Raw genomic sequence first — 12,096 nt, 5'->3', positions numbered from 1 at the left:
AAGCCTAAGCTACATCATCACCTGCTTCCCTAATGCACCACACAGACCATTAATGAAGCAGAACGCCTGGTTTAAACTCTATAGACGAATTAATTATCAAAAACTGTACGCCTTTGGAGTCAATCACATGAATATGACTCTTACTCCACCGACTTCTGGTATCATGTTGGCTTCAAAATTCAACTTTAATAGCGGTGCAGTTGTGGTAATTCTATTCATTGCGTTGGTATTAGTAGCCTCGATGTCATTTGGTGTCGTGTTTCTGCTATACTCGTGTTTGTATCGGAGACGAGTGCTCTCGTGCCATATCAGGAATATAACCCCGCGGCAGAAAGCGCGGGCTCCTTACTCGACCCGGCTAGCGTCTAGAAGTGCAAAACAAGATAGCGGTGACAGAACTGACACCAGACACTTACAACTGGTGACTGGGGAGGTGTGAACAAACAAGTCAACAAGGCAATTAAAATGGGAAAAAGGGAGCAAATCATGGCTACCAGAGTGCTTCTAGTTATGAACTCATTCCTTGCTGAGTCAACTGCAAATCGTTCAGTCAGGAGTTGAACATATCGTAAAGTTCCAAATGAAATGCAATCAAAAGAGGAGGAGGACATGAATTGAATACGAACCAGCTTTAAATCTTGCAGACTATACTTTTGTTCCTTCTCCTAAAAAACAACAGCAAACAAACAAGAAACCTTTATCCAAGTCTAGATCTGTCATAAGGTGCCGTTTGTTACCGGGATAAATTCTCAATTTGTTATTTACAAAGAATATTACATACTTCTGGCTCATAGTTACTTTATCGTTAAAAAATGTACATATTGTAAAACAAAAACAAAAAATACTATAAATCGAATGATAAAGAATAGAAAAATAAACTCACGATCAAGTGCAGTATACCAGAAAGTGTATTTCACGGGATAGTAAAAAAAAGGAGAATAACATCCTTACAAAATGGAAACACTATAGAATTTAAAACTATGGCCGTTCAGTTTACAGAATGAACAGGAGGTATAATTCACATGCATATTTGGGTTATAAAGATTTTACATAATATAATATATGAATGATGAGTCATCGTTTGCATAAATACTATTTCGAAAAATAACTATAGCACACAAAAATCTAGAAAGTGTGTGACATTTAGATATTGGTTGAATACCTCCTGTGAATATTTGCGACTAAAAGGAATGTTTGTTTCTTGTATTAAGTTGCTTGAAAGAAAATGCAAACCCGCCAAAGGTGTGAAAATGGAAAAAAATTAAACTGAGTGGAAAATTTGTTTTAATATAAAACGACTGTTATTACTGCGGTTTTCAATAATCCGCGATCTCTCGCCGACATTCTCTATCAGCGAAACCGCATTCTGGTCATTCAAAATCTTTAGAATTTTAGTATTTGACAGTATTGAAAAGGTTTCCAACTCACCCTCTAAAACCCCGTGGATTATTGAAAATCGTGGTAGCCAAATCTGGGTATCTTCCCTCGATATGAAAGTTAAATTCTAATAGCGTTGTGTTGGTGGCATTTAGCATCTTATTTTCTTTGTTTTGCATTAATTATTTTTCTGTGTGATCTTCGTTGCTAAGATTTTTTTCGCTATGGCAAGTGTTTATTGTTTTGTTTTGTTTTTGTTTTTTTACGTTAAAAAACGCGGCACATCAATGGCTGTCAACCGGAGCCTTTTATTTGACGGGCGCGTGGGAAACCTGTGATGTTCTAAACCGTTAGGGTCTGGGCCTTTATTTGTAGGGCGATAAATGACCATTATCAGGGTCCTGAAGGGTTGTCCAAATCCCGTTTCCCGGCTGCTATTTTCGCAAAATCGCGGTGGTTATACTGTATATTATACAGGGGGGGGGGGGGGGGGGGGGGGGGGGCTGAAAATAGGGCCTAAATTTAGAAGGGTTAGGAGTCTTAGGAAGTGACGTCCGATGAGGAGCAGTTTGAAGTTTGATGCTATCAAAAGCTCTTTTAAGAGCTTTTAAAAACTGCAAAAAATTATATAGATTAACAACGTTTTCAGCATAAAACAAGAAGAGATTTGAAAAATCCCGTTCACGTTAAAGTATGTTGATTCCCGTTCCCGGTAGACAAATCCCGTTCCCGGTAGACAAATCCCGTTCCCGGTAGACAAATCCCGTTCCCGGTAGACAAATCCCGTTCCCGGTAGAAAAATCCCGTTCCCGGTAGACAAATCCCGTTCCCGGTAGACAAATCCCGTCCCCGGTAGACAAATCCCGTCCCCGGTAGACAAATCCCGTTCCCGGTAGACAAATCCCGTTCCCGGTAGACAAATCCCGTTCCCGGTAGACAAATCCCGTTCCCGGTAGACAAATCCCGTTCCCGGTAGACAAATCCCGTTCCCGGTAGACAAATCCCGTTCCCGGTAGACAAATCCCGTTCCCGGTAGACAAATCCCGTTCCCGGTAGACAAATCCCGTTCCCGGAAACCCTAATCCCGTTTTCCCGGCCCAAAATGAGGCGAATCTCAGCCCCCGTTCCCCTTCAGGACCTTCTTTTATAGACGTCCAATTGACCCTTAAACCATGAGCAGAAAGTACGAATGAAAAATAGTGACCGAGATCATGAAATACCCCCGTTTATTAAACATTTTATTTATGTAGTTTCAACAAATTCATTGATCGTCTAAGAATTCAACTAGGATTCCCCTTGTATCCTCTACGTATATACAAAACATTAGAGTGGGTTGCCTGTGGTTAAGCCCCGAGGGATTTACACATTTGACCAAGGGAGCACGGCAGAATGTATCAACGCGCAACTGATTACTCCCCTTATAGCTTACAATGAGGTGTTGCATAACAAAGTGGTTTATTTTCGTAATAATAATATCAATCGCGCGTTAAATAGGAACACATTCTGCCGTGCTCCCTTGATTCGACCTTTTGTTTGAGGACTTCTCCTGCTGTGTATTGAGACTAGCTTTCGACTAGCCTGAGTGCATCCCGTTCCAAAATTTATAAAATAATGTTTCAAACCGGATGCACGCAGGCTAGCTTTCGACACTTGAATCAAATTCTAGAGCTCACGGGTGGGGAGCGTTGTGTGACTCCGCTGGGGACTGCGAATGAGTCTATCAAATATTAGACCAAGCCAAGGGCTGCATGCACGAAGAGGGGAAGACAGCGCACAACACAAGTTAAGATGGCTGTGTTCTTTTATGTGTTCGTCGCCAGCATGTTGACTGCCTGCCACGCTGCCAAGCCTCCCCACATCGTGTTCATCTTCGTTGATGACCTGGGCTGGAGCGACGTGGGATATCATAATATAACCGACCTCAAGACGCCTAATATTGATCGGCTTGCGGGAGAGGGGGTTGTTCTGGAGAATTATTACGTGCAGCCGATCTGCACACCAGCAAGAGGCACTTTTCTCTCGGGAAGATATCCAATTCATACAGGTCAGAAGTTAGACTAAGCGTAACACATTTTCGCTATGTCGCACCCATGTCTAGCCTCCCTCGCAGGCGTATTTAGAGAGCGAGCGACCCCTTCCTAAAAACGCCTGCGAGGGAGGCTAACCTATTTCGCACTATCTTTGCAAACCCAGGGTTTGCTACGCAAGACTTCCTTATATGCTTGTGGTGGAGACATTTAACTACGCTCCCACAAAAAAAAAAACATAGTTAGAACTGGTATATCCTCAATTAAATATTGTCAATAAAGTATCAGACTTCACCCATGGACGGTTACTTAAAGTTTACTCGACCATAGATCGTCGTTTGTTCAAATAAAAACAATAAAGGCTATCCAGTTGAGCGTACCCTGGTTCCAGAGTCTCCTTCATTCCTTGTCTCTATCTCTAAGCTTATTCGTTGTCGCCACTTCGCTGCTAGTAGGTAGTAGTGAAACTTGGAGCGTCTGGAACCAGGGTAAATTGAGCGTGAAACACCAGTAGTTTTGTCGATACGTTTTAGCTCGGAAACAAATAGTTATGACGTCACAACAAATGTTTTCAAGGGGTCAAGTACGGTTTTACTTAGGGCGCGCCCGTTGAAGAATTGTAAAATGGAGCAATGGATAAGAAAGGCCGAACATAAAACCACAGGGGCGGGTACAGAGGAGGTGGATTGGGTGGATATCCACCCCCCTTTTTTAGCAAAAAAGAAAAAAGAAAAAGTCACTTTGTTTTGAAGAAACTATGGAGAAGGTACTTTCCATGTGCCATCGCCCGCTTGACTTTGCTGTCGCGACAAATTGTTAGATCTATGTGACCTACCAAGAACCACTGGATCAGTTACAAGCCACCTATCCGGTCATCATCCACCCCCCTGAACCAGGTTGTCCTCTCGTTAATACTTAAAAAACATTCATTATTGACGATATAATTTAGGGCGGGTTTGACTACGGTGAATAATTATCCCGGGAAATTGACTATTTCGTCGCGAACAAGTTCAAAGTAAGTGGTTCGTTGGTCACTAAAATTTGGTTTTGCGCAAAAAAAAATAAAGTTTGCGCCTCCCCTAAATCGACGAAAAATACAAAACTTTAGTTTAGTTCATTGTCAAAAGAAATCTAGAGTCGCGAAAGCTTTACCCTGCTAGCAGAGCTTTCTTCCTGTTTGGTCTATCACTTATCCGTGTCGCGAGTCTGTTATTTCGCGTTCTCGTTTGTTTGTATCGGACAACGCGAAGGAACAGAGACGCGAGACGGATAAGTGAACTGGTGAACTGATAGAAACAAACAGGAAAAAGCTATTCTAGCAGGGTAAGAATGCGTCCTACAAGCACTCCGAGCGTTTCATGCTCAACTGGATAGCGCAGTATGTCCCTCGCGTTCCGTCGTTCGTATGTGTCAAGGTGACCCCGTTGTCTCAATCATAGTAACCTATGCCATGTCTACAATTGTATCTCAAGGTCTGCAGCATAGCAATATTCATGAGACAGAACCCTTTGGTCTCCCCCTGGACTTCACTCTATTGCCGCAGAAACTCAAGAAGGCTGGTAATGTATCACCAGGCGCGTTCCCAGGATTGGCCGAGGGGGGGGGGGGGGGGGGGGGGAGCGCAGTCATAGATATCATATGGATAAAGCATGGTATTTGAAGATTTCTTAATAAAACATGACTCCTATCTTTGCGGGCAAGGGGGGGGGGCACCCCCCTTATCCCAGAACAGCCTGAGCACGAGTCATGGTGTACATGGTTCTGATCTAAGTTAAAAAAAAAAAACGGCAGCAATTTTCGTGGGGGAATAAAAGCTTTGAAAAGCTCTGGAAATAATAACAACAACAAAAACAACAATAATAATAATAATAATAATAATAATAATAATAATAATAATAATAATAATAATAATAATAATAATAATAATAATAATAATAATAATAATAATAATAATAATAATAATAATAATAATAATAACGACGACAACAGCGACGAAGATGACGATGATGATGATGATGATGATGGTGATAATGATGATGATAATTAGTTAACCCTAGTTAACCCTACCTTGAAGCCACGCTTTAAATCTATATCTAAGCTAGAAAAATCGAATTTCGCGATAAGACAGATAATATGTTCTCCTAACTAGTGGGCCTCCTGTGGTAAAACCCAGTCCCCGCTAGCCAAAATCGGGCAAAATGGCGGCAAAAGCAGCACGTCTTGTGTACGCAAGAAATCTCGGGAAAATACGCTGCCTTCAACTCCAAAATGATCTTGCACAAGCCCATCTTAACCACACGGCAGATAGTATGCGCTTTGAAATGTTTATGGACATTTTGAGCTTTGAAAAGCTCTGGAAATAATAACAACAACAAGAACAACAACAACAATAATAATAATAATAATAATAATAATAATAATAATAATAATAATAATAATAATAATAATAATAATAATAATAATAATAATAATAATAATAATAATAATAATAATAATAATAATAATAATTATAATTAAAACAATAATAATTATTACAACAATAATAATTATAATTAAAACAATAACAATGACAATAACATAATAATGACAATAACAATGATAATGATAATCCGTTTATTAACCCTATTGCAGGTTTGACCTGAATTACTGGGCAGTCTGCATAATGAGCACTCATTAAATAATTACATACATACTACTGTTAACGATAAGTACAGAAATTGTTTATCAATGGTCAATGGGAACTGTATTGCCACCCGGATACGCGTCCGTGTAAGCCCCCCTATCTGGGCTATACAACCAGCCTTTTGCCCTGTATAGTTTACTTACCTTATTAGGGACGTAAGCCCTTTGTCCCAGGGGCGTCCCAAAAATATCCAAAGCGAATATTATGTGATATTATTATTATCAGATATAACTGATAGCCGCTCCCATTTTATATTTAAAATTAAATTTAAAAAATACCTTCATGCTCAAAACAAGTGATTTAGTATTGTATTGTAGTATTCCAAAAATAGTATTCCAATTTAGTATTTTATTGTATTATTCCAACAGAGACATACTCTTCAATGTAAAACCAAAAATACAGAAAGCTATTTTGATGCTACCTGCAACCTGATTTTAAATTAGTTCTATTAATATTTACCCAGGGAGGCTACTAGAAAAGTTTCAAGGAGCTTCATAGCCTTTCCTTCATTTTATTTAATGACGTAAAACGTATTGATTAATTAGAAAATGAAATGGAAAATAAACTATCTATGTGCAGGTTACTCCACACACGCTGTCGGTAAATGGCATTTGGGATTTTTCGAGAAGGAATATACACCACTATACCGCGGGTTTGATACATTCTTCGGGTACTACTCGGGCTCCGAGGACCATTACACCCACAAGAGGAAAAAGATACTGGACTTACACGACCAGGAGGAGCCAGTCACCAACCAGGAAAACCACTACTCAGCCAACATGTTCTCGGAGGTAAGGACAGTAAGAGGAAGATTCCGTAAACATTCACCGTTACCACAATACAAACGTTATGACCTTTTCCTTATCAGAATACACTATTGTCATCATTATCATTACAATTTCATCAATGTGGACTTTAAAAGCACACTAGCATACACACATTGGCACCAGTCGGGCCAAGACGGGACGCTAGCACAGTCTATTACCCGTGCAGTTCGGCAACCATGGACAGCTGTTTCGTCCTTATTAGGACTCGTCAGCATGGTATAGCGTTATGCCGACTGGCGCCAATGTGTGTATGTTAGTGTGCTTTTAAAGTCCACAATTTCATCGTCATAATTATCATATCCATCATTGGCATCAATATGAAGATATTCATTATAAATATAATCATCATAATCATAACCTTCAATATCATCATTTCCATTAGCATATTTCTCGTCGTCATTATTATCATTACCATCATCATAAATGTCATCATAATCACCACCTTTAATATCATCGTCATCATCACTATCATTATCATCTGCATCATCGACATCATTAACACTATCACATCAAAAACACTATCATTGTATCTATCATATGGTATTATCCTAAACCCGTCATAATCATCATCATCGTCGTCATTGCCTTCAACATCATCATTATCATTGCCATTTGCATAATCAGCATCACCGTTATTATGTATAACCATCATCATCATCATCATTAATATCATCATCATCATCATCATTAATATCATCATCATCATCATCATTAATATCATCAGCATCATCATCATTAATATCATCAGCATCGTCATCATTAATATCATCAGCATCATCATCATTAATATCATCATCATCATCATGAATATCATCATCATCATCATCATCATCATCAGCATCATCATCATCGTCATCATCATCATCTTCGTCGTCGTCGTCACCATTATTCCATCATCGTAATCAAAATCAATCTCCTTCGTCGCCTACATCAACATTTTCTTATCTCTTCGTACAGAGAGCCCAGCGTATTATCTCTAATCATAACCCGTCCACGCCACTGTTCCTCTACCTCCCATTCCAATGTGTCCATGCTCCCCGCGAAGCCCCGATGAGATTTGTAAATATGTACAATCACATCAAGAACAAGAAACGGCGCCTGTACGCGGGTATGGTGAGCGCAGTAGACGAGGCCATTGGTAATGTTACAAAAACTTTACAGCAAAGAGGGTAAGTTAGGGGGAAGGGTAGAGGGTTATTTGGAGTAGGGAGGAGGGGGGGGGGGGGGGTGAGTGCAAGGGACGGTACAGTGTTTTAGAATATAACCCAGCAATCTACTATTCAAGCAGGGGCGGCGAAATCGTCCAAAACATATCAGTCAATCTTGTTTTAAAAACTGTCGTTTTTCTAGCTCGTTCGGTCATTTCCTTATTAGGCACTACCTACCATATTTGGGAGCCCGCTTCAATCAATTTTTTGCTTTTATCGCTCTGGAACTTTGTAATTCGAGAATTTTCACGTAAACTTGCAGGAATTAGTGTTTACTACAATTTTGCTGGCAGCGCCAGTGCTGAATAACGTATGCGCATGCGCGGGTTCTGGCGAAAACAAACAAAACCTCAGTGTTGACTTGTTTGAGTAAAGGTACGAAAGGATGACTTCAGTTGTTGTTTTGACTAACTGTACAGCATTAAAACCACACTGTACAAGAGATGACAGATTTGTTTGATAATGAGGGAGTCATAAAGAAAATGATAGCCTTAGGTTTGGTCTAGTTTTTTTTGCATTCGTCGAAATGTGACAGTTCGCCGGTAAAATGCCGCCATTTTAAAACAAAAAGGCTGGTTTAACCGAGCGGTACTGGAACAAGTATTGCGTTTTTCGGCACTTTCGCTGGCAGCCATCTTGGAAATGGAGCCTAGTCCCTATCGTTTTAGAATATCACAGGTCTCCCAGGCGCTCGCCCCAGGCTCTTTTAGACCATTTAGAAAAACGACAGCCATTGATTGATATGAAGTGGAGGGGGGAAGGGGGGTAATGGCCGGGGGATACCTGGGTTTGGCACAGAGTACAGATAAAAATGATACAAACAGTTTAAAAAGATGTATGATATCGTCTTTTATTGAACAATTGATTTATACATGTAACCCTTGTACCACTACTTAGTACTTAGGTACATTTAATAACCGCGCATTCATGTAAAAAAATCTGCTCAGAAAGATGGGGGAGCAAGCCCCACACGCCCCTCTCCGTCCGCTACCCTTGTCACGTTGCACTTTTGTAAGAGATGGGTTCAATAGGGTTTTTTATACTTTATCAATGATGCGCTATCTGCGTACCACACGTGATTTTACTACCTGTGGCCGTTTCGGCTGCGCGCCCCTGTACCAAAACCCCCTACAGGAATAAATGGCCGATCTCTCTCGTCACGCAAGTCGTTGTTAAATTTTAAGTTTAAGTTGCTGTGAGTAAAATAAAAGCAACCTAACACGCGAAACGTACCTATCAAGAGAGCTTGACATTCTAATTTTCTTCCTATTGCTCAGGTTATGGAATAACACTCTCCTGGTCTTCTCCTCTGATAACGGCGGATTACCCTTAGGCGGAGGATATAACTGGCCGCTTAGGGGTTACAAGGGCCATTTGTGGGAGGGAGGGGTGAGAGCGGCAGCGTTTGTTCACGGCAAAATGTTAAAGAATAAGGGATCACGGTCTAAGGAGCTGCTACATGTTAGCGATTGGTACCCAACATTTACAGCTTTGGCAGGTGAGTTGTTTTTTTGGGGGGGACCTATTGCTTCTCATGCAAACCAATATATTTTAAAGCTGCCTGAAATTGGATCGCTCGGCCATTTCCTTATAAGGTCATTCCATACCATATTAGTAGTCCGCTACAATCGTTTAAGAATAGTCTTTTCCGATAATTAGATTTGCAGATGTTTACTACATTTTTTGATGAACGCTATTTTGAAAAAAATGGCCCAGGCCCTAATGTATTAGATTTTCACAGGTTTCCCGCGCGCTCGCGCCAGGCTCTTTTGGGAACGAGACCCATTAATTGATATGTATCATTTATATCGGTTAATTAAAGTGCGTAACTAAAAAATAACGTATCAAACTTCATTCGTAGATTGTTATTTTGAAGTTTCCTTGCGAATAAACAGTTATATTTTCAATTATAAACAATAACAAAGGGTGGATGATCGACATTCTTTAAAGACTTTGCACCCATTTTCAAAATACCACCATCTTTATTGGCACTCATTCATATTTACTTTCATATTTACTTTCCCCTTTGTTATTCCACAGGGCTACAAGACACGGACAACGAAGCGCGTGTCCCTCCCCTGGACGGGATGAATGTATGGGAGACAATATCTAACGGCGCACCCTCCCCCCGACAGGAGATTCTGCTAAACATTGATGTCCCTTCCCTACTCCCCTTTCCTGACGGCGTACCTTTCCAGGGGAGTGCTGTGCGCATGGGTGACATGAAACTGCATGTTGGTGTTCCAAATACCACGTGGTACAAGCCACCAGAGCTCGGTGGAGGACTGGGTTGGCACTGGCGGAGCTTTGATGAGGTTAAGTTTTTCTTTCACTGCCGGTATAAAAAAAGGCATAAGAGTATATTTAATGGACTATATTGATTTCGTGCGTTTTGTCAACAAAGTCAACAAAAAAGGTCCTGTGGTCCTTTGTTTTCTCATGAAGTTAACGCTTAGATAATAATAAAAATAAGAAAAATTAACCTTAAGCTGGTACATTTGATGAAAACAACTTCTGTACCGGAACCGTTGGCGTATCAAGGGTTTTGGAAGGCGGGGGTTGTAACCCTCAGGTAAACAAAGGCACATACAAAGAAAATACCACCCAAAGAAACAAACGTCTTTTTTTAGGAAGTACAGTTCCACGTTTCTCCACAAGAGTACTTGATAAGATTCAGTTATACTATTAGATACAGCATATACATTCACCTATTATTCTATTCACTTATCCATTATCCACGTCTATGTTATATCAAAGTAATTCTTCGTCTGTTTCAGAACAACACGATCAAGGAAGCCCTTTATAATATTACCGCTGACCCTGAGGAGCGACATGACTTGAGTACTGAGCTCCCGGATGTGGTTGCTAGGCTACGCCAGCGTATAGATTACTATATGAGCGGCGCGGTGCTTTCTGGAAAAAGGCCACCAGATCCACAGGCGCTCAAGACGGCCAAGAAAAATGGGTGCTGGGGACCTTGGCAACAGAAGAATGACATTTTGAACAAGTAGCTATTGGACTGATAAAAGATTAGTGCTGTTTAGCTTCCTCCGCTAGTCTCTCCTTTTGGGGATTCCTGTGGCAACGTGAAGAGGAGGGGGTCTAGATATATGTCAGAGCGGGGGCCGGAGGAAGCCTGGCACCTTAGAAAGAATCAATAAAGGAGGAAATGCCTGTGAAGGGATATAAGTGGTAAGGTTGACCAATTCTGGTGGCACTCTTGAATAAACATTATCAGGCTTGTAAGATATCCTCTCTACTTTGCTTCCATTTCCAGTTATCGACGTTTATACAACAGGGACTCCTAAGGGGTCGACCATTTGACTTTTGAGGGGGAGGGGTGGGCTACATACACAACAGGGATTTATAAAAGACTTAACAAATTTATTTTTGCCTGGTTCTTTTCGTTTGGTTTTACTTTTTTGTTTTGTTTTATGAGGCCATCCCCAGAAATTGCACCCCCCGTGCCCATCGTTAGCTAGCGCCCCCCCTTGTGCCAATCGTTAGCTAGCGCACCCCCTGTGCCCATCGCTAGCTAACGCACCCCCTTTGCCCATCGTTAGCTGGCGCACCCCCTGTGCCCATCGTTAGCTAGCGCCCCCCTTGTGTCAATCGTTAGCCAGCGCACCCCCTGTGCGCATAGTCAGCTAGCGCACCCCCTGTGCCCAAAGTTAGCTAGCGCACCCCTTGTGCCCATCGTTAGCTAGCGCACCCCCTGTGCCCATCGTTAGCTAGCGCACCCCCTGTGCCCATCGTTAGCTAGCGCACCCCCTGTGCCCATCGTTAGCTAGCGCACCCCTTGTGCCCATCGTTAGCTAGCGCACCCCTTGTGCCCATCGTTAGCTAGCGCCCCCTTGTGCCCATCGTTAGCTAGCGCACCCCTTGTGCCCATCGTTAGCTAGCGCACCCCTTGTGCCCATCGTTAGCTAGCGCACCCCCTGTGCCCATCGTTAGCTAGCGCACCCCCCTGTGCC

At 41.6% G+C, this 12,096-nt stretch overlaps 1 protein-coding gene across 1 annotated transcript; it reads left to right on the top strand.

The window, feature by feature from the left end:
• The first annotated feature begins 3,090 nt into the window (after positions 1 to 3,090).
• Positions 3,091 to 11,368, top strand: LOC5507089 (arylsulfatase B). The gene is made up of 7 exons (XM_048732869.1): positions 3,091 to 3,421; positions 4,877 to 4,963; positions 6,667 to 6,878; positions 7,872 to 8,083; positions 9,400 to 9,620; positions 10,163 to 10,437; positions 10,900 to 11,368. Exons 1-7 carry the CDS (start codon positions 3,166 to 3,168, stop codon positions 11,131 to 11,133), a joined length of 1,497 nt encoding a protein of 498 aa, XP_048588826.1. The 5' UTR covers positions 3,091 to 3,165; the 3' UTR covers positions 11,134 to 11,368.
• The last annotated feature ends 728 nt before the right edge of the window (positions 11,369 to 12,096 follow it).

The sequence above is a fragment of the Nematostella vectensis genome, chromosome 9, assembly GCF_932526225.1.
Source record: "Nematostella vectensis chromosome 9, jaNemVect1.1, whole genome shotgun sequence".
Classification (NCBI taxonomy): Eukaryota; Metazoa; Cnidaria; class Anthozoa; order Actiniaria; family Edwardsiidae; genus Nematostella; species Nematostella vectensis.
Note: the sequence above shows the minus strand (reverse complement) of the source record. Positions and strands in the feature narration are given on the sequence as shown.